Below are 26,472 nucleotides of genomic sequence, written 5' to 3' on the forward strand. Positions count from 1 at the left end.
CCTCATGAGACCTGAAGTAACACAGTATAATGTTTTGGCAACTGTCCCTCATGCACAATTGTGTTTCCTCTGTATTGTACCTTGCAAACAATGCACGCTTGTCATGGTTTAACCCCAGCCAGCAACTAAGCACCACGCAGCCGCTCTATCACTCCCCATCTCAGCTAGACAGGGGAGAAAAAAATATAACAAAAGGATCATGGATCGAGATAAGGACAGGGAGAGGTCACTCAACCAATTACCATCACGGGCAAAACAGACTCAACTTGGGGAAAATTGACTTAATTTATTGCCAAACCAGAGTAGGGTGACAAGAAATAAAACCAAATCTTAAAACACTTTATCCCCACCCCTCCCTTATTCCTGGGCTTAACTTTGCTCCCAATTTTCTCTACCTCCTCTGCGCCAGTGGCGCAGGGGGATGAGGAATGGGGGTTGCAGTCAGTTCATCACATGTTGTCTCTGCTGCTTCATCCTCTTCAGGGGCAGGGCTCCTCACACTCTTCCCCTGCTCCAGCATGGGGTCCCTCCCACGCAACACAGTTCTGCATGAACTTCTACAACTTGGGTCCTTCCTATGGGCTGCAGTTCTTCACGAACTGCTCCAGCGTGCATCCCCTGCAGGGTCACAAGTCCTGCCAGAAAACCTGCTCCGGGGGCTCCTCTCTCCACAGATCCGCAGGTCCTGCCAGGAGCCTGCTCCAGCGTGGGCTTCCCACGGGGTCACAGCCTCCTTCGGGAACCCACCTGCTCCGGTGTGGGGTCCTCTCTCCCTGGGCTGCAGGTGGAGATCTGCTCCACCGTGGACCTCCCTGGACTGCAGGGGAACAGCCTGCCTCACCATGGTCTTCCTCACGGGCTGCAGGGGAACCTCCGCTCCAGCGCTTGGAGCATCTCCTCCCCCTCCTTCTGCACTGACCTGGGGGTCTGCAGGGTTGGTTCTCTCACATGGTCTCACTCCTCTCTCCGTCTGCAGTTTCTGTGCTGCAGCAACTTTTTTTTCCCTTCTGAAATGTTATCCCAGAGGCATTATCACCACCGTCGCTGACGGGCTCGGCCTTGGCTGGTGGTGGGTCCGTCTTGGAGCCGGCTGGTGTTGGCTCTGTCGGACATGGGGAAAGCTTCCAGCAGCTTCTCATAGAAGCCACCCCTGTAATCCCCCTGCTACCAAAACCCTGCCACACAAACCCAATACAACACTATTTGTTTTCAGAACAAAAACTGCAATACTAGAATTTTTGTTTTCAGATGAGCAAACCCAGAAAAACTAAGAAAAAAGACTTTCCAGTGCAATGCTACTTCATGGCAAGGTGCTAAGGAACACCATTCCTCAATTCTAAGGGTATTGCTAGACAAGTTTAAAAAAAAATAAATCAAATTTCCTCATAGTTTCCACACACATACATATATATCTCTTATTAAATCACAGTTAAGAAATATTTGAAGTTCGTGTTTTTTTCTAATAATACCTGATATGATAAGGCTGAAAGCTATGAATCCAACAGTAAAGCTTGATATGAAAATTGGAAGTTGCACCTATAAGAATTCCACAAATAATGATGCTAGACTCTTAATGGTTTCAGATAAATTCTGAAACAAAGTACCTACAAGACTAGGCAAGTGGCAAAATAAAGTACATTTGCCTGCAGGCTCAGACAGAATATGAGACAGAGTATGTTTAATTTTAATTCAGTAGGAGGTTTGTTTTTTTGTTGGGTGGTGGTGTTTTGTTTTGTTTTGTTTTTTTTTTTTTTTTCATTTGAAGATTGGAAAAAGCCAGTCTACATTTTCTTTTCAAGTCTGCTCTCCTGACTGAAGCTCAGAAGACAGGCTCCACCTCAAGAGATGAAGAATGTAGCAGTTCTCCAAAGGGTAGGTAAAGCACAAGCACTCATAATAAAATCTCTCCCATTTATCACCATCTCTCTCCAGCTCGATTTTGACAGTCATAAAAAAAACTCTACTCATTGTGATGGCATTTTTGTGTGTACTAGAGTAAGCCCACAAAGTCCTTTCATGAAGTGTTACATAGTAAACCGAGGTCTTCATCAAAAGCAATTCAAATATCTATTTTTAAAGGTAGTAACATGTTCAAGCAAGAAGTACATTATATTTTCTAAGCACATTTTTGTAAAGTCACAAATATATATTTTGACTTAAATACTGAGTTCAATTTACATACATTAATCCACAGACTGCAGAAAACACTAAAATTTATTATTACTATATGAGGTGGACACTATGTATTTGCAGATGTACACTCGAATACTATGCCATTAATTTATATAATTTAAGCATGTAAACTTTAGCTTGCTAAGTATTTGCCCTAGCATGTTCATATTTGCCTGAGCATATTTAATAGGCATCATTACTTTCAGAGGCTTCTTTAACATTCCTAATAGAGCGACCATCTTTAGAAACAAAGTGAAAACCACACAAATACGATAGCATTCACTTTGGGAACAGATCCTTCAGTCCGAAGCCATTTAATTTGCAAGGCGTCAAGATTTTGAAATAAGATACCCACATGCAAAACTATTACCATGCAAAACTATTACCACAGTGTTTCAGGCCAGATCCCAAACTGGAAAGTTTCCTCCCTATACCCCCCTGGCCCTGCCACCCCCATCACAAACAGTCAAAACTCATGTCATATTCATTATCCTACTGACATATCACGCAAAACCAAAATAAAAAGCACAGCAAACAGATTAGGTAGCTGTGTTCATTTCCAATGATAATACACAACCAGCAAATGCTTAGGTAGGTCACAGCCTCTGGGCATCCCACTGTCTTCCTTTACTCTGCGGTAGTCTCCTACCTCCACGCAGTCATCCTGGAGTACCCATGCTTCCCTCATGGTCTTTTGGGAGCAGAGATGTTTAGAAAAGCACAGGGAATACTCATGCTAGCTTGCAGAGAACAGACACTTCTAAAACAGTAACACGGCCCTCGGCAGAAAGGTTAAGGCTTCCTCCGAAGAGGGTTAAGACGACCCTCAAGACTTTAGCATGAAATACTACTCTTAGGTGCCATCTCCCCCATTTTCCTAGTCCAACCAAGAGCTCCACCAGAACTGAGACCTAGGGCCTTCAACCCCCTCAAGGTGGCCTCGGCTGTTTACCCTTCTTCTGGATCTAGGGTTACAGCCGGAACAGCACTAGGCAGGGCTAAATAATTTCAGCACTGTTAGGTCTTCTCCTGTAAGCTGTGGTGACTGAAGTTATCAGAATAGCCTATTTAAAGCAGGTAGCCTTTCATGTCAACACCAGGATAAAGAATGACTAAAGTCTGGCTTCTTAAGCTAAATGCAAAAACAATGATGAGAGAAGAGTCTATTGAAAACCTGGCCTAATTAGTTCTGGTATTCACATGATTGGTTTTTAATACAGTCTAGACATGCATCTTACTTTTAATACACAGTTTGTCCTTAGGACACGTCAGCTTCTGCAGCAATTTTTAAAATCTTACTCTCTGTTAGCCCTTCAGCCTTTTTTACCCATTCATAATTCTTTCTCCCAGTTCTCCTGCTTTCTACCACTCTTGCTATCACCCATCACCATCAAACCAAACTACAGAACTCAAAAGGACAGGTAGTAAAATAAAATAATATTAAGGAAATTAATGATTATTGTCCTGTAAATACCAAAATAGATAATGAGGTAATCTGAAGCTGTTGGGTGTCTTCCTAAGGCATCTGACAAAATAGTCCCTGCTTGGATTAATAACTTTTTATCACCTAGCAAACCACACAAACAAAAGAAACACACCCTTCATGTAATACTGCAAACATTCCCATTACAAAGAGCTTTGCTTAAGGAGAGTCTGCAAGGTATCCAGTTATTCCCTGCCTAACCATCTTGCAGACAGTGATTATAAACTGCTGTTTCAAATCTCTTGTCACCTTGCAAAATAGTGGTTTACAAGATTACTCCAGAATGGAAACATCAGCAACTCTTCTCAGCTCTTGTTTTTGGGAAAGTAACATTTAACACCCTCTTTGGGCTTCTAGAAACAGATAGAAAAAACCCTCCAATTCCATAAGATCAATATATGCAGAAAACCAACTTGGCTAAACAGACTATGCTGCAGGAGCTGCATTGAACCTGCTTGTGCAGGCAGATTTTGCTAGGCAAGTCAACATGAGTCTAGGCTTAGTGGAATTCTGACTCCCCATTACTTCAGATAGGTCTTCATTTTATAGTTGCATGATCTGTTCCTTTGGGATCTTTTTTCCCCTTCCTAAGTTTCTTCAAATTAAACACACATGGATACATCTAATGCATATCCACAGTAAGTCAAGCCACAAGCTAACCACAAAGCTAACAAAATCTTTGCTTTTTGAGGAGGCTTGAAGCCAAATCAGAGCACAAAGCTACTGGCAGACTGTTTCTCAGCAAACTAACATCTGCCAGTAAAAAATAAAAATAATATTAAATGTACCTCCTACAGTTTCTTTAGTAAACATCTGTTATTCTTTTCTTGGCAAGCCATTTTGTTCTCAAATATTTAGCCAATTTTCAAATCTGCTAACTCAAGGCATCTGAGCAGCCATTAAACAAGCACCATAAAAAGCCACTTGAAGAATCAGAACACAAACCAGACAGCCTGGACACAGAGCCAGTACGACCAAACTATGCAGGAGAAAAGCCACTGAGCTACCCAGCCTATGATAAAGAGCATGACAGTAAAACATGTGATCCTGCAGATCACATACACATGAGCTACCTGAAAAAGAAACAGCTATTTGTCAATTAAAAACAATGCCTATATTGTTTACAAAAAATAAATAAATAACTAAGGTAGCACTTTGGCAAGCTACCTTCTAAAAGTAGTTCCACAGCAGCTGAAGTATAACCTAAAAAAGAGGGGCGCTTTCATGAATCAAAGTTGAGAGGACAAAACCCGGCTTAGTGAGTTCCACACCCACACTAGCTCCGTACAGCCCTATGGACTAACAGCAAAAGTCCTCTCAACCAACCACCCTGTTTAAGTTACACGAGAAAGTGTCGATTACTTAACTACTGTACTGTAACAAAGCTCTCCATGTTCCATACGAATGAACCACATACTGGAAGAAGAACAATGCTTGAACCTACTTAGCTGTATTACAAAGATTTTTATCAAGCATGATGAAGCTAACCACAGTGTCTTTCCTATCCACAAGTTTTCTTTGATACCCAAGACACACCCAGCTTCCCTTGGCTTCACACCATAGTTCCACATGTTATTGTGGAATTTCTTTAATTATTTAGCTGCCTTCCACATTAGTGATCAATATTCATATTCCATATTGGTCAAATGCTTTTAATTTGTTTAACTCAAATAAATGTGAACTTCATTATTCATGCCCTCAGCCAGCCTCTTTTGAATTTATTTATTGTTAAGTCTTTAAGAGAATGAAAAAGTATTTCCAATTATGACATTATCCCCCTTGTATTGATGACAAAAAGGTTATCAATTTTAAAATGACCTCTATACCAGCAGAGAACAGAGAAACACCATTTTTTCTGGAAAACTTTCACGTTTTGATACAAATGATAATTCACTTGCAGTAAAGGGCCATTGCCCTGTGAATAACGGGAACGTTATGCTAAACAACAAGAGCACTAAGTCTTCTTAAATCACAAGACTGGTAAATATATTCCTCATTCACTGAATAACAATGGGTACATTATATTTAGTTTTAGGCATTTGATTCCTATCTTTGCAACAAAACGCCTTTGAAACTCCTGGCTGTACACAGAGCCAGATGCTGTAGGTGTACCACTTGTCCACATGGAAACCCTACAGATGGCACAAAGCCGTAGAGGGAGTGACAGTAATTTTTGGAAGCTACGCTGTACAAATGGGATTGGACACCCACCTACTAACTTCTGAAACAGAAGCCCAACAGACACAGTAGATAAGCTTAAGCTTAAGATAAACACTTTGAAAAATACGAATTGATCCCATTTAATTTCAATTAACCAGACAGGTAAACATCTAAAAGCAGGGGAGTCACTGTGTCAGGTAAAGGTGGTGGCAAAGAAAGATAATCCATCTGCTCATTACCTTCAGGAAGAAAGGGAAATTTAGCACAGCAAAAGCCCTGGAATTTACCTTGAAGGTGAAAAATGTGATTCATAGCAAATTTGAATAAAATGAGAAACACAGCATGCACACATTGTCCATTGCTAGTAATACACCACTACTGCGAACAGAAATTAATTATGTATGTGAGTATATTATTAACAAAGTCTATACCTTTGTTACATGTTTGATTGAACCAACTTTGAGGTTTCTTCGATGATGTTTCATGCCCGGGAGATCCCAAAGATGATCCAGCACAGCCTCTCCTTCTTCTAGTACATACTTCCGACCCTGGAACTTTGGTTTCTCATAAAAAATCCAACTGTAAAAATAGTATCAAGAACTGAGTTGTTGCTGTTAGGTAAGACTGTACTTATACAGCACATCTGCTGGAAAGTTCAGTAATGAGCTCTTCTTATCAAGCCAACCATCACACCTTTCTTATGCTGTCCCTCAGTAGTCACATTCACTGTAGATAAATATGGGGCTTGTACTACTGTGCTTTAAAAGTAAAATACAGAGTTCTCCTCCAGGATGTAGATTAACATAATTTAAATTATTAATTGTATAAAAATACAGCTAAAACACAATGTAAATAAAAAGCCTTATTTTACCAGAACAAATACATTAGACATATCAGAACATGTCCTGTTCAGGCAGATACTATGCAAGATATAAAACATATACATACTAATAATGACATTCAGTATTTCTTAGGACGTGAAAGAAATGTATGAAAAAACAAACAAAGCTACCTCAAAACTGCATAAATGTGACATGCATTGTTACTATGGCTGACAGAAACAACTACTGTAAGCGCCACCAATTAAATTCCAATGCAACAACTGACATGGTCCCAGTCCCAGCCCCAGCTTCCCAAAGGAAACTGAGAAACACTTGCAAAATCTACCTTAAAAGCACTTGTATAATCCTTCTGTATCCACATTCCTCTAAATGCTACATTACAAACAGCAGCTGAGATCCTTCACTTTATGGTCCTTTTGCAACAGATACTGTATAATGAAACTGAACTGTAAAAAAACCCCATTTTCTTTGGCATACACATGCTTCTAGTGATGATTATGGCTGTACTGTTTCAGCACTTCAGGCAAGAAGTCTAAATGTATTTGCGGTTCTATTAGAAACTTTCCGTTTGAAGCTAGATCCCAGGAGAAACAATGTTTTTTTTCGTACTGCAGCATTTGAAGCCTTGTTTAATGCTTTTTTCATTGGTATCAGTCTAATTATAAAGAAAGAAAAAGACACTCTTGCAGATCAGACGGGCGTCATAAATAAAAGAAATGAAAATACAAGAGAAACACATATACAGTCTTTTGGACAGACTCTATTTAAATATGACCTGGATTTCTTACCATCCTCTAATTATCCTAAGTAATGCTCCAATGGGAAAGATCCAGGACGTGGTATTTAGCACATCCGAATGAACTTCTTGTTTACTTTTGTCACCATAAATATCATAAATAATAATCTGAAACAACATACAATGCATACAAATGAGGGCCCATTTCAACATACAATGCAGACAGTTATTTTTTGCTTGGAATAAAACCTATTTCACTTTGTGCCCACTCAACTGATATGCTACACATTTTCTTCTTTTATGAAACACTCTACTGAACTAAAACTGGAATTGCTTACAGAAATACAGTAAAATTACTGGTGGTAGGATTTTTATAAATACAATCTCATTATTAGCATGTGCAAGCATGTGCACCATTAAAATAGAGAAAACTAGACTAACAATTTCTGGTGCTTTCCATTCAAAAGTTTTGGTATAATAAATTATTCCATTTATCATATTGATCTATGTGACAAGTTCTGCTTACCCTTCCCGGCCTTGGATTGTATTTGAGACTTGCCCTGTCAATGAGGTTCTGAAATTGAAAGGACATGGAAAACAACTATTAACATCTACAACAGCAGCACAAAGCATAGACAGATTATTCTGGGTCCACTATTCCTATAAATGTATGCAACTGTCACTAGGAGAAGCAACCAAGATTTGTTTCACTGTCATTCAGAGTTAGTGTAAACAGTTTAACAGAATCAAACAATCAGCTGAAACAGCAAGTGAAGGAAAGGAAAGGAAGAACCATCATGGAAGTTACAACTTCTGGAAATATATTACCTTTTCCCAGCAAACAATAAACTGCATGTCTTAACAGTGGCAAAACCAAAAGAGACCTCTAACACAGACTGAAATATTGCCAACTTAATGGAAATACTTTCTTCTTCAGTTACGCATTTGGTCCATGAGGCATTTTCAATTTCTAAATATTGGAAGAACTGTTTCCATACCCTCACCTGCCATTGCCTTAAATAAACTAAAAAAGAAATGCTAGTCTACGCAAGCAGCTATACTACTTACTTGCTAACTGAGCTACAACTTGTAGAAGACTCTGTAATGAAACAATCAAATAGCCCAGTAAGCAGATATTTCTATTTTTTGGACAATACAGCTCTACTAACCTCAGAAGTGGAAGAAATGAAAGAACAATTTTCATACAAAAGGCAATTCCATCATCTTCAGGTTGTAATGTCCTTAATATGGACAAGTCTGTGTTTTGCTATTATACAGACTTGCTATTAAACATATTTTCCTACTACATTTTCTTTTCACATCTTCTCTTTAACAATTAAGTCACTTTCATCTGTGTGCTGAACCAAGAATACTATGTTTTAAAAATTAATTTGAGAAGGCTATTTTTTTTTTTTTAAACTATGGTCTTAAACAGCCTAATTACTTTTGTTTATGGTAAAAGAATTAACCTTTAAAAGGGAGGAAGGAGAATAGGGAGACAGCAATTTTGAATCTAGGCTAATCACTTTGATTATTATTATTACGTGACATGACATCTTACCGTTGACAGCTCTCCCAGTTTTGGCATGGTGTTGTCTTGAGACCAATGAATCTTTGGCTGCAACATATCCTGGAGAACGCTTCCAAACCTGGTCCCCTTCTCAGAGGAGCAATTGTTGGCAGATTTCAAATACTGGTAGTACACACTTGTAGGAGGACACTTTAGAGCAGCATCAGCTTTCTGTGAAACTGGCTTACAAGGTGTTTGACTGGGAGAAGCTGCATTTGGAAACAGTTCTGGTTGCTCCTTAGAGTCAAGTTGTTCTTTTGAAAGAAAAAGTGATTGTTCAGGAAACAAAGATCTATTTTGGTCATTTGACTGAAGTGTTGCTTTTACATTCCCTCTCCATTGGCTGGAAAGACAGTCGCCTTCTCTCTCAACATCAAACATATTTTCTTCATATGATGATTCTTCCTCCTCCTCGTCCTCCACTCCCTCTTCCTCCTCCTCTTTACTGAGCTGAGTAGTAAACTGTAAGCGCTCAGAAACTGACTGCAGAAGGGAAAGCACAGAAGCATGGTCAGTGTTATCTTTAGATATTCCACTAGGATGGCCTTCGGGCGACATGTCCGTGGAAAGCAAGTCTTCTTGGGAGCTGTCATCTTCATATATTGGAGACAAAGAGAAAGGATATACTCTATAGCGCTTGGCCTCCACACTCAGAAATGACTCTGAGCTACGGCTATCTGTTGCTTCATTCAACTTGTTATCCTTCCCATAAAGACATGCTAACTCATGGCTATTCTTTGCTCTTTCACACATGAGATGATCTATATTATCTGAAGGCAAATCAGAATAAGAAAGCGAACCAGTCTGTGTATTGTCAGTTGAGACAGATTTGTTCTCAGTTTGAAGGGCACCTTCATAAATGATAGTAAAAGAATTGTTCTCCCATTGTTCAATTAGTGGGGAAAAGGCTACAAGATCTGTCGATTCCTTCATGTCATTGCTGCAGCCCAGACCATTTCCTTCAAGCTGATCATTTCTCTTAATGTCTCGATCCTTCATCTGTACCTTTTTCAGATTATCATTATTTTGGGCAAAGACTGTGTTGAAGCAGTTTTCCCCTTCACTGTCCTCTCCCATAACAGAAAATTCACGTACAATGAACTGAGTGTTTAATCCAGTATTAACCTCTACTATTTCACTTAACCCTTCTGCTAGTTCCTCCTTACTCTCCACTGCCTTTGAATCTTCTAAGGTTGCTTTTACTTGTGCAGGTACTTCTTCTGCAGCCTCTCTTCTGCAGTGTGCACATGGACTGTCATCTGCACTGCTTTCCAGAGATTCCCGAGGACTGCTTTTGTCTTTGGATTCACTCTGCGTGCCGATACATTCTTCATCAGGCATAAAAGATGACAAGTTAACATTTACAGTTGGCAGCAACATGCATTCTGGCATATTTGTATTATTGCATGAATGTTTTAACTGCAATGACAGAAGCATCTCTTCAGTCACAGTAGCATCTCTATGTATTAAATGTAAAGATCCATCAGATTTTCTACTAGTTGCTGATACTCCAGCTTTGCCACACATCTGTGTTGCAGCCTGATGTTCACACAGCTTTCTATCATGTCTCTCTTTTGCTGGTGTCCTAAGATCTGATTCTAGCCTTGCTGAACTACCAGTGGGTAGAAATCCATTTGTTTGACATGGAAATGCATTATTTGGTATCTTTTCACCTCTTTGGGGCCAATCTATGCCATTTTCCATACTATTTGGAAGCAAAGGAGGACCTGAGCAATCTGCCTTTTCACAGTTTACCGTTACACTACAAGTTTCCTTATTCTCTGTTGGTTCCTGTGTTTTGGCAGGTAACTTCATATCAGAGTTTAAAATTTTTGGTGTTTCAGCCTTAGGTTTAGGCTCAACCTTTTCAGAAGGCATTTTATTCTCACTGCCTTGCCACTGATTGGATGCCAGCTTTTGTTTAGCTGAGTTAATGACTTCATCAGCTGTTTCTTTTGCTTTTAGTGTTAGTGCACTATGTAGGTAAATTTTCTCAGGGATGTAAGATAGCATCTTTTCATCTTGATTATTTGTATCCACTGTTTCATTTCCTGCAAATGAAGATGAGCCTCCTCCACTGCTCTCATTAAAATGTTTTAATGACTGCACAGCTGACTGGATTTCTTCTGCTTCCAGCTGCACAGTTGCAGCTTTCTGATCATTTAGAATATCCATATTTATTAAACTATCCTTACTCCCACAAAACTGGCAGACACCAATGGCTTGTTTTACTATTATTTCTTCTACAGCCAAGTGTAAAACTGAGTCCACTATTTCCTCAGCTTTTTTAAACACAGCACCATTGTGGAATTTAGCATGTTCTTGTCCCTTCGTATCGGTATCCTCCCATACTTCCTCAGAACAGAGCTCATTTGACTCTATTTGAGTAGGTGCACCAGCTGTTTGATCATCTGTCACAGAAGGGGCTTCTGAGATAGCAGAAGCATGGTTACCAAGAATCACGTGTCCCACAGCATTTCTGCACACACTCTCAGTACAGGCTGACTTGGATGCCATTTCCAAAGATTTCAGAGGACAGATAGGTGTTGGCATTGCCTCTACCAAGACACTGCTGTCAGCCTGTTGTGTGGATGAGGCCTCCTCTGCCCCATCACTAGCTCTGTGACTGGAAGAATTACTGTTCGCCTGAGCAACACTCAACATTTCCAAGGCAGAAATGGAATGGTTGGAGGCCTCTCTGGATCCTAGAGTAGGTGAAGTGGGCTTGGGGATGCAAACACCCCCCACATCTACTCCAGCAGCAGAGCCATCAAGTGTAGCTGGAGTAAGCTCAGGTTCCAGAGAATCGGCTGGGCACAAAGCTCTCAGGTCTCCTGAGCAAAGTGGCACCTTGGTCATTCTGTCCTCAGGGATTATTCTCCTAGACTCAGCAGCTGGAAAAATAAAGCTGTCCTGTTCAGAAGCAGCAGACCATCTAGCAGTCTGGCCATTTTCAGAGTTAGTGGCAGGAGAAAGCATTTTTCCTTGGTTGTCAGATGAAGAATCATGTACTGTAGGTGACAGCCTAGGCATATTACTGTTTTCCTTCTTGGAAGAAAAATTAATACACCCATCTTCAGAAACAGGTGGAGATTCAGAAATTACGTCTATGTCTTTTTCACTGATGAAAGCAGAATGGTTGGTCAAAGGTCCTCCTCCATATCTCAAGGCAGAATGAGAAACCTCCAGATTTTTTTCTTGTGACTTAGAAACGTAAGAGGAAAGTTCAAAGACACAATCTTTACACTCTGAAGGAACAAAAGCAACCTCAGTCATGCCAGTCTTGTCAATTTTAGAAGCAGGAGTATGATTGTCTGTCCTGTCAATGGTGATTAAAGGGCAAGGCGCAGGCTTTGCTGTGTTATTTTCTGTGAGTATAGCTAATGCCTTGGCAGGAAAGTCTTGAACAGTTTCAAGGGAAACAGGACCACAGCTGTAGACAGAAACAGAGTTTTCTGAGAGGCTCATCTCTACAGGCTCAAAGGATTTGTTCTTCTCATATTCAAGATCAGGATGAGAAAGTGTCTCTCTCTCATCTTTTAAACTGACTTCTCTTTTCCCTACATTTTTGGACTTGCAACTAGGATGAAGGGAAGCTGAGGAACAGTCTCCAGTTTCAAAAGACGACTCATAAGTTACAGAGAGAGGTACCGTCAGCTTATCCAAGTCAGATTTCACACTTTCACATCCATGTATGCACGACGATACATTGGCAAGGTTTTCCACCACAACCTCAGATAAAACCTTCATTGTTTCCACAGCCTTAGCTTCTGGACAAGGTAAACCAGTCTGCTGTGTGGCAGCATCCTTAGAATTCTCCACACGGATTAATTGGTGATCATTTTGTACATACACTGGTTTCCCTAACTCACTCAGTTCTTCATTACAAGTCCCCCTGTCCATGACTACATCTTCATTGTTTTTAATAGATGACACTGAAGTACTTAGATCACCTGTGGCTATGCATTTTTCTCTTTTGGACTCCATGTTAAGTGAAGTGGGTATTTGTTCATTAAAAGGTAAAAGAACAGTAGCAAGGAAGCTCTGTGGATTTTGCTCTCTTTCTACAGCTGCCACAATTTTCTGTGTATCACTTTTTCTTGGATCACTATTTTTATCTGCACCACCTGTATGCTGATCTGCTTGCTGCTGAAATGTAGTGGTACTGGAACGAAGCATCTGGACATCCAAAGTTAGGTCTGAGTGACTATCCATTTGATGATTACAGCAAAATTCTCTCTTACTCACTTGTAATTCTCCATTAACTGTCTTACTTTCTGATTTGGGTGAATGTAAACAATCATCCTGTGTTTCTTTTGTGGACTCCTTATTAGCTGTTTTACTACAATCATTTTCTTTATCGAAGTTAGACATGGCATTTTTGTCTGCCTGAAACAGAGCTTCTGCTTCTCCCAGCAGTCCATCTTCTCTTCCAACCAAGTTGTCTGCAGAACTCATTTTAAGGGAACTGGTAATCTGGGAAGTGGAATTGGTTAGGAACTCACTGTTTCTACACCTAGATGACAATAATGAATCTAGTGAATATGTCCTTTTAACTTTTGTTGCAGCTAAAGCAGGCATACATCTTAAGTCTATCTCATGAGATGATTCAGTAGATGAAGTTGTGGCCTTTGCAGTTATTTCATGTTTACTGCTACCCAAGCAATGCTGAGCTTTACCAGACTTTTTCCTTCCCATTTTAACTGCAGAAGACTTTACTATGGCATCATCTTTGTGATCTTTACCCTCATCATCTCCATTTTCTTTTATCAAGTGTCCTGATTTTGGAGAGACAGTTGTTTGAATCTCTCCATTTTCTTTGGCCACTGAAGCATTTCTATTCTCAGTACTTTCTTCTCCTTTTTCATTCATTTCTGACTGATTCTTCAGTAGCTGCCTAATCCTTGCAGAACCTCGATATGTTGCATAAGTGACTGCAGGTGCTTCTGGCTTCCGTTGCATTTGCCTGTAACAAGGATCATCATTATCAGCACAAGACTATCTAAATAGCTAGTGTGATAATAAAGGTTAACACAAACTGTAGATGATGTACAATACTGTTTTCCTTCACAGGTTAGCACACACTGTAGATTGCACGCAACGCTATTTTCCTCCTTTTTCTGCTCTTCCTAAATATGGGTTTGCGTGACTAATGATACCTACACTACCTTTTACTAAAAAAGCAAACTTAAACTATAAGCAAAAAGTAGATTTTGCTATAAACAACTTCCATCATTTCCTTTCTACTAGACAATGGCATTACTATTTACAAATGCCACCATACAAATCAACATTTGCAGTGACAGAAATAAACATACTGTTGTGAAGATGTTATAGCCTACTAAAGCAGACCTACAGTTTAAAACTGAAAAAAAAAAAATTACTGTACTAATGTTCATTAAAGTACTGAATTGAAATTTAAATTTTCACCCAAACTCTCCACATATTGGTATGGAACAAGAGAAGCAAAACATGTGCAGAAAAGAAAGTATACAACAGGGGATGCTTTCTGAACCACAGGGTAGTAATGAAAGAGAATGAACAGAGATCAGGTAAGAATGAAGACTGCTTGAATGCTGGAAGAAATATCAAAATGAGAAGACCAGAAATGTGACATGAAATTGGTAGATCTAGCCACTCATTAGTCTTAAATTTAGTAGCAAAAAAAGTGAATGCAAAAACTAACAAATGAAAGAATCACCATGGAAAAACTGTGATCCTGATCCTTCACTGCTCTTTCTGATAATACTAAGGATAAATTCGGACCCTGTCACTTTCAATTCTCTGAAGAAGCAGTTTTTCTTCTTTCTTAAAACAAACAGACATCACAAATACTCACCTTTCTTTCTAATGCTTCTCCCCTTCCCCCCCATTTTTTTGTTGTTAAAGAATTCTTGCAAAAATCAGGCAGTGACAATATGAATGTGACCGTCAGCTTTTCCATTCTTCACCTTAGGACAAAGCAGATGCTCAAGACTGTTCTTAAACTCCATTCTGCCTCAGCCTCCATCTAAACTAAGAATAAACCCTTTCAAACTCTTATCCAGTCTGATCCTATATCTGCTAACCCAGTGGTTAGAAGTGGCTATTCACCTGTCTGGGAAATTGTCATACTCCTTTCAGAAGAGTCTCTTGCGGGGGGGAAGGTGTTAGCTCAGATTTTGATTTCTAATATAAAAGCATTGCAATAGATAAAAAAATAACTTAATAGCATTTTTAAAAGCTCTTTGCAGCTTACCATTAGTTCACAAGTGAGAAATAGAACACCAATTTACTAAGGAAAACAGAACAGCAAAATAATTTTGTTTATTTGAGTATCATTGAGTAACTGTAACTTCAAATATTGTCTGTCTGGATTCTGAGTATGTAGTCTCTCAACAGGTATAGAAGAATATAAAAATGGAGTGGATTTACCAATCTAAAATAGAATCTCTTTTCTGTCAAGGTTTTAGAGGCCCAGATTCTTACTTCAATATTAATTTTCTTTTGAAGAGGGAACTTAAAAATATTTAAAATCACAAGTAAACTCTCCTTGTGCAGTATTTGGACATGCAAAGAGTACAAGTGAACTAAAAGTGAAATTATTCATATCCATAAACATTAAAACAGTGTCATAAACAGTCATTTATAGGCATGCTTTATATCACCAGGTGTATTTAGGCTAATGCCAAAATACAAGAATATGGGAATTTAGACATTGTGAGAACTTGAAAATGAAGTTTGTACAGGGATTAAATTCATTGTAACCTCTGATGAAGGCTACAGCAGAATCTCAGTAGAGTGTTTATTAGCCAGGTATATTAAGTTATAGAGGAAACAGGAAAGTCATGTATAAATAGCATGTCTCCCAAATGTTTGCAAAGTTACATGCCTACATTTAGTCTTCTATACCACTAGTTTCGTTTTCAGAGATACCAACAGTGGTAGCTGCTAAACACACAAACCATTTGCTAAAGTTGCTATCTTCAGCATTCACACCTCTTCAAAGAGACATACACATTTCTCTGAGAGAGAAAACAAAACACAGTTGGAGGAAGGGTAGTAGAGAAAGAAATTATTAATTTTTGTTTTGCTTAAAAAAAGATAATTACATTATTTTCCATTTCCTCACAGAAAACTTTCTTCTACATTAGAAAACATTTTCCAAAGCTCCAGAGGTCTTAAAAATCGCAGGGGAAGGATCTGTTGAGTTCTATAGTACACTGCATTTACTCAGAATCAGTCATACCCTTAATAAAATTAAGTTTAAGAACATAAGACCTGATCACACTCTCATTCAAAATTATCTTTACTGAGTAACCTCTCCTATTTCAGTTAATTCAGAACGGGGTCAAAATACTTTAAATAATCACTATTAAGCTTCTACAAAATCCACCAGCTCTCCCATACTTTGGCCAACCTCAAAAATAAAAGTTGGTCTACAGCCATCCTAAATCCAGATAAAATTTTGTTCAAGAAAACAAACAGAACACAGATTGGCACCAATTCTCCAAAACAAGTTTTATGGATACTTGAAAAGGAAAACTGTAATGATACATGTTTAAAGTGAGCACATAAATTGTATTGCAAGGTACCAAACACTCATTTCCACCAAACCCAAGGCATTATTTTGAATAAATGTCTCTATGACAATTAACTTTTACTGAGTGTCTTTCATTTCATGATTGATTTTTGTCTGATATAGAGTGGGAAGAATTCAGAATTTATCTATAAATATGTGGTGAGAACTAGTGCTCTGACACAAAGCTGGAAAATGTCCTTCTGTTTGTCTCCTAAACCCAACTTTGCCTTCAAATTTCTCTGCTGAACTCAGCAATTCTTAAACCCAAAGCATCCAGAAATGGCACGAATAAGTTAATTTTACAAGAAGATTGCCTACACAGGGATGACAACAAGAATGCAGCATGATGGGGTACTATATCTACATTGATCTGAGCCACAGATCCCAACAAATAGTTGTACCATTTATTACACACAGTCAGGCACAACAAACGTACTCAGAAGTTTCTTTTTTTGCTTATGTGGCACCCTTTATCATTTGTCCCAATTCTTTTTGCTCTCTGTTTGTCTTCTGAGGGAATTTTACGCTCTGATTGACCAATTTGAAGTCTGAGCAAGGCTCAAAGCAACCTGCCCTATGGCGTTCTGTGCACAAATCCAATCCTGACTAGCACTGGCTATAGCACTGCTTGAGCGGTGGATCCTCATCATGTAGTTGGCCTCTGCCAGTGTCTCCTAACACACAGCTCTGCTTTCCTGCAGGCTTGTCACTACCAAGAGTTTCTGCAGTGGATGCTATTTTAAAAGAGAACCAACCTCTCTCCACAGACATAGCAACTTCAGGACCTCTGACCTTTGATAAAAAATTTGCTGCTCAGCATATTATAAAAATGTTGCCAGCAGACCTTTTAGTCCTAATGCATTTACTTTTACGAGCACACAGAAGCGTGTTCAATCTGAACGCTCACATGCAACAAGACATTTAAAAAATGAAAACCCATGTTCCTATGCGGCAGCAGCAATTCAACTACAAGTCTTACGAAACACATTTAGAAGCAGGCAGTGTCACAGCAAATCTTTTGAAAGTGTCACTAGAGACTTGTTTCATAGACATTTAAAGTAACAATTCATTTCTGATCACCAATATGCCAGTTCAGAACATACCTTAAAAACTCTTTGCAAAATTTTTTTTCTACTCTCATGAGGATATAGATGAAAGCCTGATTATACACAGAACCCAGTGTGTATTCTGTCACATATTTCAAATACTGGGAGATTCCTTCCTTCTTTCCCTTCTTCAGAGGAAGCTATTCAACTCCCTATAAAGCCTTAATTCAGTTTCACAAAAGACTGTTTGACAGCAACAAGAGAGGATGTCAACATGAGTTACGTTAAATTTGTCAAAAGTAGGTGCTTGTAGAGATTTATTCTATTCTGAAACAGAAATAAAAAGTTCAAGGGGGGCTAACTCAAGGAGGAGAGGGGAACATCTTCTGACATCTCATATGACAGACATCTTGTGTAACCTGCCCCAAAAGTGGCATTAGTTATAAAAGAATCTTGTTGGTTTTGAAGCCCCGAAGCAGGAGGAAACCTACTACCTTGAATACCTCATCTCACTACATCCATAAAGACTACATTGTTTGCACCTTTTTCAAGTGTATGTCATCAAGATGGTGACCCCTCCAATCTTCATATTTGTACCATACCATAATGCAGAAAGGAAAAACCCTAGCCTATTTTCAAAAAGATGGAGGAAGATCATACAGCATGATACAGCACTACATGGGTACAGCATCTCAGATCCCCAGGCAGCACAGCTTCATTTGCACAGCATGGCATCCACACTAGAAAACCCTTACAACCAGCATCACTGCTTAGCTCCAGGCTTGCTAGCTAAGGCTCAGCAGTGCCGAAGCATAAGCATATTGCTGTCCGGCCTGTTTCTGCAGCATGCAACACTTGGCTCTCCCAAGACATGCATTGGCCATTTTTACCTCATACCTCACTCTTCCAGATATTTTCTCCCCAGCCAGCAGGCTCCTGCTTTGTCAAGCATACATGTGCATGTTTCCCCCAATCTCCTCTCACAGACCCCTCAGAAGTAGCTCCCAGAGCAGAGATCTGCAGGCTACAGGCTGAAAACCGCTGATCTAAATCAGTATGTCTCCTGTGGTTCCTGTCTACTCCTCCCGACTATTTTAAAATTATGCTATTGTTTATTTTAATTTTTTTCCACTTAGCTTTTATTCTACTGCATACTTAACTGACAACTTTTTTTTTTTAAAGATTACGTTAAGGTCCTTTGTCTGGAAACAACTGTTTTAAAGTCACTTTGAAAAACCTTCTGGTGGAATCCAACTTACTCAGCCAGCTGGTTTCTACACTCATGTCAGATCTTCATGAATGGAAAAAATAAAAGCCTTATTGAAGAGAGACACTGTGGGCTAACTGAAAAGTTGCCATATACAACTTAGATGAAAGAAAATTATTTTTTAGCCAGAGGGGATAGCTTCATGATTTAAATCTGAAGTTTGAAATACTTAGTGTCCTGGGACTTTACAATGTATATTTCAAAAGGTCAAAAGTTTGGTTGAACAAAGTGATTTGCACGCAGTTGATTCTGCAGGAAATTTCAAAGCTAATGTTCCATAAGGACAATTAAGAGTCAATGACAATTTTAGTAAAAGCAAATATAGTCTCTGTGACCTTGAAAGGAATGTTTTTCCTTTCCCTTGCCCTTCATGGTGCTACTTCTTGATTATCTTCCACATCTGGGAAAGCAACCCTACTCTGAGTCTGAAGGAAGAAAGCACAGATCAAGGCTGACTCAAAACACCAGCAGCTGCAAGACCAAGAGAAGCACAAAGGGCCTGGGATCACTCCCAGCTCTTTGCTGCCATTTTTCCTCAGTACCCAGCAACAGCCGACCTTTCTGCCCCAAATCTGTGAGAAGCATCCATGCACACCTACCTGCCACCCTCACCCCTCCGCACACCAGGTAGTTCAGCCAGCTACCCCTCCCTTCCCCTCTGTCACACTCAGATATTCAGGTGCTCAAATGCCTGTGACGTGCCTCCTCTAAGGAGCAGGGACAAGCATGGCCTGTGCTGCCCCACGCTGATGTGCAAGGAGGGGTTATACGATACTGCAAATCCCAACGGAGAGCAAATTGCATTCGGAAGCTGGACCGCACAAAGCTACCTTGTGAGAGGTGGCCTTGCCTTCAGGCACCGAACTGCAATACAGGCTAAGAAAGGACTGTGGGAGACCATCCAATTCAACCAAGCTGGGCCAACTAGATCAGGGTGCTCGGGGCCTCGTCCTACCACTCCTGAGCATCTCTGAGGATGGGCCTTCGGGACCGGAGCCCTGTGCACATGCCCCAGGGTTTGACCACCCTCATGGTGAAAACACATTTCCCAATATCCTGTGTTCCTGTTGCCTCTCGTCCCAACAGTGCATGTCTCTGAGAGGAGTCTGCCTCCATCTCCTCTACTAAGGCCTCCATGAGAGAGCTGAGGACAGCAGTAAGGTATCCCCTTAGCCTTCTCTTAAGGCTGCAGAAAGCCACTCCACTTGCCCTCTCCTCATACATAACGAAGAATTAAAGCTAGGACATCCCTCTACTCTCAAGCAAGAGTGTAGCTTCAGATGCATTAAGGAAACTAAAGGGTTTGACTTCGGGATGCCAGAAACAAAGAGATTATTCGTCCCTTTCACGTACATTGATGCTAGGGGGAGTTAGGCAGACATATCAGCAGGACCTGCCTCTGAGCATTATTACACAGCTGCTGCATATGCTCTGAAAAGGCAACCAAAGGTGACTATGTGTTCTAGCAGCCCACCTGCCTACTTAAAGACAAGAACCTAGTGATGCCGTCTCTCTGATGCTACTTGCCACCCCAACAGCAGTAAAGATGAAGGTCTACAGATTAAGCCCTTATTGACAAGTAAACGCCTAGGAGGCCTGAACAATTTCATTGCAGGTAGCTCCTTAACTTCAAAAATCACACTGTAAAATGCTGTTTCTAAGAAACAGTCTCTATTAATCAAATACACTACACAGTTGAAAAACCCTATTAAAAAAAGTTCAGTGGAAAAAACAACCCAGTGAATTAATTTTCATCTTAATTAATTTAGCTCAATTTTGCATCTGTTATGAATTACTCTTAAACTAAGAAGCTTTCATCCTTCAGAAACACAGAAATCTTTGCTTTGGTGCCAACAAGAACCTTTCCTTTGGCCCATGTCCCAGCTCTGGGCAGGTACCCTTCTCTGGCAGGCAGGCCTGGGCCTGCATTTCTCCTACAGCAGAGCCCTGAAATTCACCCACCCCGCTGTTGGAATGGGTCACTAAATCTCAGCACAGCACCTATCTTGACAAAGTCTCAGTTGACCCACACAGGCTTGGGCTCTCGTCAAAATTTAAAAGTCTGTAAGTACTGTTAAAGGTTAGCTCATTCAAATCAAGGTATGCATAAGATGTGTCTGGAAGAAAACATTTCAGAAGAAAGAAGCCCTCTTCTTTAGTGACCTAACACAAAGTCCTTCCAAGGGAGTTTGGGTATATCACTGCTGGAAGCCTCCCTCCGCAGTTCACCAAGGGAGTTACGGGCAAGATGATCCTGATCCTTTCCTGGGACAGCCTTCTAAATCAATTTTGGGCCATATTTGGCTGTCCTAGAAGGGTGGAGCTACCCACGTTGCTTATACCCCTCTCAAGCGGTAGCAGGTCACTCTCAGCAATGACTCCTCGTCCGCCTGAGCACCAGCAACTGAACAACACTGCACTTCCATGGTCCGTTTATGAAGGCAGAAGCCAGAAAGCTATCGGAAGATTAATTACTACGTCCCCCTCCTCCCTCCCCATTTCCCCACCCCAAGATGCGTACCTCTGCCCCCTGCTGCTCCTTGTGCTGCTTCAAGTGTCTGTGTAGCAAATGCATCAGGGAATTAAGACCAAGAGTAACCGATCCAGGTCCAAACAACAGTGCTTGCAGGCATGCAGGGCACATGCTGGCAGGACCACCCAGGGTCCACAGCTGTCCTGGTGTTCCCCAGAACCACCACCAATGCAACCTCATATTACAAAGGGAAGCAGCTGTCTGTTCTGCCTCTGACAGGCTGTATATTAGCTGTATATTACTATATAACTATATGTATTTGTCTCTACAACAGGAATCTTTATGCAGGTATTATTATAATAGAAGTAATCAACACAGTGCTCTTGTTTTCCTCTTACTGTCATCACTCAACAGATGCTTTCAAAGATGGATGAACACTGCCATGCTGTGTGTACACTTAGGGTTTTAAAAGTTCAGGTCCTGTATGTATAGTGTGTCCTGTGTAGGCAATTACAGAGACGGACACAGGTCTAACCACGAGATGAATTTGATTTCAACAAGTGCAGCAGCAGCAGCAGCTTCCCCACTCTTCTACATTATTCCTCAGGAATTACCTGGCAAGACCATCGCTTAGAATTAAGTGATTTAATTTCCATTCATTTACTCTTGATTGTCTGCCAAAGGCATCTGTACGGAAAGATGAATGCTGCTGCTACTGACTGAATCAAAACCACAATCCATCAGACAAATTAAAGGTTATGTTTCTATATCACCACAAGCCTGCATCTGACCAGTAACACAAAGGTGAATGACAAGCTCTGAAACACACGTTAACCAGAATTATGTAGACCTGAAGGATTTTATCAGATGTATTTCTAATAGAGCAAAATAAAAAGACAGGATTTTCAATGGTACTAAGATGGGAAATACTATGCAATTAGATGTATAGCAACAGGTTTATTAGACTTATAAACCAACAAACAAACCCAACAACATATAACATAGTAGAACTAACTGTGAACAGTCTGAGATTTGTCTCTCCTTAAGGCTACCTCCCTTTCTGAATGAAATAGCTTGCAATGCTCTCGCTAAACTATTATGAGGACTCGGCTCCTGGCAGGGTGCAAAGTGTAAAAGCATACATTTTTGAGCATTTGCTTTTGAAATCACCCCCCCTCCTCTTCTACGTACAGTTAGAAAATCCTTGCAGTTGTGGGGTTGGGAGTTCTTTCTCACTTCCAAGTGCACAAGGTTCATAACAGAAGAGAGAAGTCAGGATCTTAAATATTTTGTCAAACTGGGGTATCAGCATCCTAATCACTGGTCAGGATTTTATAATCAAAACATTTAGAGTGGGTGCAACTTTGATTTTCATCTCATCAACCTTGTTCAGCAATGCAATAAGGCCTCTTGCTGAACTCCAGGACAAGCTGTCCAGTTTCACAAGTACTATTGTTTCACACGTCACTATATGCAACATCCACTTATTGTTACTGGATGTTACAAAAATAAAAAAATCTAGTAGAAGACAGGCAAATGGCAAGCAGTCAATAGAACACATATAGGTCATTACTCTTTTTTTTTTAATTTTCGGGGGTGGGGTGGGGGAGGAAAATAAATTGTCAGAGTTCTGGTCTCAGCTACCTGTAGAGAGTAGTGCCTATTACCACGACTGGTATTCTTGAGAAGACGGCAGGTATGTACTGCAGGAAGTCCATTCTCAGGAGTCATAGAGAAACAGCCTCAATTTTGAAGCCAAAATTGAAGCTTGTTAAGTGAATTTTGAAGCTTGTTAAGTGAAAGGCAATAAATGTATGACTGAAAGAATTTTACATTATAGGAAGGAAAGATAATGGGGGCAAATCCATGTTTTATATTTGCCACCTACATTATGAAATCTTGATCTCACACAGACTTTCAGCAGTGAGAAATTAGGTGAAGTGCACCCCCACTGTTCCATGGTTTTATTTTTAGGGATTATTTAATCAGTTAAAGGTTGGATTTTTAGCATCCTTGAGAAGGAGTGCAAAGGCTAAAACTAAACATGAACTTTTCACTTTTATACTTACCCCTCTGCCACTGGGGACTATTCTACACAAAAGTTGCCATCTTACCTAAGCAAGAGACTCTTCTATGCTTAGTAGCAAATGCCTTTGCATTTTTCTTTTCCACTTATAGCAGAATAAGCATTACTTTAAAACTGTATTTTATATTTTACTGACCTCACCCCTTCATCATTAAGCTTTTATAGAATACTGCAAGCCCAATTCCTTGCTTCACTTCTCAATGACAAGGAAATCTTCAACAATCCCAGACAAATGGAAGACTAAGGGATGCAATCACTGGAGACTTAGCCAACCCAACTCTCCTCACCCATCTTCAGTGCTGCAATTATTTATTATGTTACTGTCCACAGTAATTGTTGTCTAGAGACTTTGCCAAATTTATCATGGTTTTGTCCTCTGTGCTCCTCCTTTACCGCTTGCCACTGTCTGGATTAAAGGAGCAGAAGCCCTTAAGGTACAATTACCTCTGAGCCAACCAGCCAGTGTGATGGAGGAATAACGTGACCTACACGTTCTGTCCCTCAAAAACACATACTCCACAGACTGAGCTCATGAATTCCACTTTCCTTGGCTCAAGGCCTGGAAACTTGAGTCTTTACCAAGTCCCAGGCCTCCCACTGATGGCAAAATTAACCTCAATCTGCAGGTCGGAGCAGTCTGATTTCCTTTTATTTTGCAAAATATTGCTTTAAGGATGTAAGGTTAATGAAGTTGTCTGGGTAAAGGCATCTGCGACCATTTGGTAGGTATTTTAGTTCTGAAAGGTTGTTTGGTTTTGGTTTTTGTTTTTTTAAACAACTCTAATGGGGATTATGCAATCTAACAACTGTCCTTCTTTCACTTACCATTGCAACCTCCTCCCTAGCCATAGATAACCTCTAATTTAATATTTAACAGTAGTTTAGAATTAACAAATTTAAATGTTCCTCATGACAAAGGAAATGGTTGTAAGATTAATAATGCAGTGGTCTTAAGAATTTGTAAAGCCCCCAGCTCCAATTTCCCTCTACATTAAATGCTAAAATTGCAATTTAACATAACAATCAATGGAATCAATAGTACCTTTGAATTTATATACATCACTAGCTGTCTCACCTGCCTTTTGGGACTAAATCTTCAAGAGATTAGAGAAGACCACGTTCACACCATTGTTCCCTTCATGGTATACACGGACCTTCCTGTTTCTTTGTGCTACATCTTGTCCCTCTCCACCATTGTTCATGTGCTTTTAGCACCCACTTCCAAATACTTCTTAGTACTTCCTACGAAACTATCTAGCCAACGTCAGCCATCAAGAGCACTTTTACAGTTTAACTATGCTAAATGAATACCAGTTAGTTAATATTTAGTAAAGAAGCTAGCTAGTACTGAAGAGAAAAAAACTGCTCTACATACTTTAAACTTCTGTAAACTAAAAGAGAACAAACCTGACATAACCACTTTCATAACAGAAAAAAGAGGTATCCTTGATTCAAACTTTTTAAGAGGCAAACAGTGCAAACCTCTGGTTCTGCATTGTCATTTCAATTTCTCTTTACTAATTGCTTCAGATACAGGTCACTTTGTGCAGTCAGGCCGAAAAAAACCTATGCAAAAGTTACACAGAGATTGTCTAACTTGTTTGTATCCTGACCCAAAAAGGGCAGAATGTACACTGTACTTTTGAGAATGAGTTTAAAAGGAAAATGACTGGTTAATGTTTGCCCAATTTTACAACAGCTACAATGAAAAAAACACAGATTTCCTTCCATTTAAAAAAAGTTATTTTCCGCAGAAAAACTTCATTGTTTATATAAACCAACTTACCCCTACCTCCAAACTAGCAACACACATTTTTATATGCTTGCCTGACCATGAGACAGGTAAACTATACTGAGAAAAATCTACACTGATTTGCATAGGTTATCTAACAATATAGGACGATGTTAAAATATGGTCAATTGAAAATGCAAACTGCAATTTTGATTTCAAGAAAACCAAAATAACTCAAAAATACTTGCACAGAGCAAGGAGGTCACTTCGAGTTAATACCCACACCTTCCAAACTCTGTAAGCTTTTATTAATGCCAAACTTATTAATCCACATTGTTCTGAAGAAGAATTCGCAAGAAGCAAATGAAGACTGAGACCATCTGTCCTCATTTCGACTGAGATAGAGTTAATTTTCTTTCTGGTAGCTGGTATAGTGTTATGTCTTGGGTTCACTATGAGAAGAATGTTGATAACACACTGACGCTTTCAGTTGTTGCTGAGCAGTGTTCATACCCAGTCAAGGATTTTTCAGCTTCTCATGCCCAGCTACCAAGAAGGCTGAACGGGCACAAGAAAGCTAGGAGGGGACACAGCCAGGACAGCTGACCCAAACTGGCCAAAGGGGTGCTCCATACCATGCGATGTCATGCCCAGTATATGAACTGGAGAGAGTTGGCCTGGGGGGGCAGATCGCTGCTTGGAAACTAACTGGGCATAGGTCAGTGAGTGGTGATCAACTGCATTGTCCATCACTTGTTTTGCATATTCCAATTCTTTTATTATTGTCATTTTATTATTGTTATTATTATCATTATTATTTTCTTCCTTTCTGTCCTATTAAACTGCCTTTATCTCTACCCATGAGTTTTACTTTTTTTCAATTCTCTCCCCCATCCCACTGGGTGGGGAGGACTGAGTGAGCAGCTGTGTGGTGCTTAGCTGCCGGCTGGGGTTAAACCATGACGCCATCTGACCCTCTAAACTGTGAATACGGGCTGCCCAGCACCTTATCAGTTTAATGCTCAAGATCTACTCAAATGCAGCAGTATAAAATGAGCAGAGCAGCAAAAAAATATCCCAAGACATTATGTCACTTCCACCACCCCTATTCACAGGCCTGTAGCCATCAATAAAATAGGAAAGTCTCATGTGTACACTTTGAAAAGCCAGCAGAACTCAGAGGTTTCTTCTACCTGGAAGGAAAGATGTGCACCAGCTCCTTATTGCATCAGCCAGCCAGGGAACTGGAGGAAAAAAAAAAAAAAAAAAAAAAAAGAGAGTGTCTGACTTTTTAAGGGCTGACCATGGCTGCCTCTCATCCACTTATTGTAGGCTCTGATTGCC

General features: G+C 40.0%; 1 protein-coding gene across 1 annotated transcript in view; it reads right to left on the reverse strand.

Moving 5' to 3' along the window:
• The window catches only part of CRYBG3 (crystallin beta-gamma domain containing 3), a 99,189-nt gene that overhangs the window by 41,160 nt on the left and 31,557 nt on the right, over positions 1-26,472 (reverse strand). Inside the window, exons 4-7 of the mRNA XM_075034041.1 lie at positions 8,955-13,929; positions 7,920-7,967; positions 7,446-7,561; positions 6,247-6,394 (exon numbers count right to left, since the gene is read on the reverse strand). Of these exons, the coding sequence (XP_074890142.1) occupies positions 6,247-6,394; positions 7,446-7,561; positions 7,920-7,967; positions 8,955-13,929 (5,287 nt within the window). The remainder of the gene's footprint in view (positions 1-6,246; positions 6,395-7,445; positions 7,562-7,919; positions 7,968-8,954; positions 13,930-26,472) is intronic.

The sequence above is a fragment of the Buteo buteo genome, chromosome 8, assembly GCF_964188355.1.
Source record: "Buteo buteo chromosome 8, bButBut1.hap1.1, whole genome shotgun sequence".
Taxonomy (NCBI): domain Eukaryota; kingdom Metazoa; phylum Chordata; class Aves; order Accipitriformes; family Accipitridae; genus Buteo; species Buteo buteo.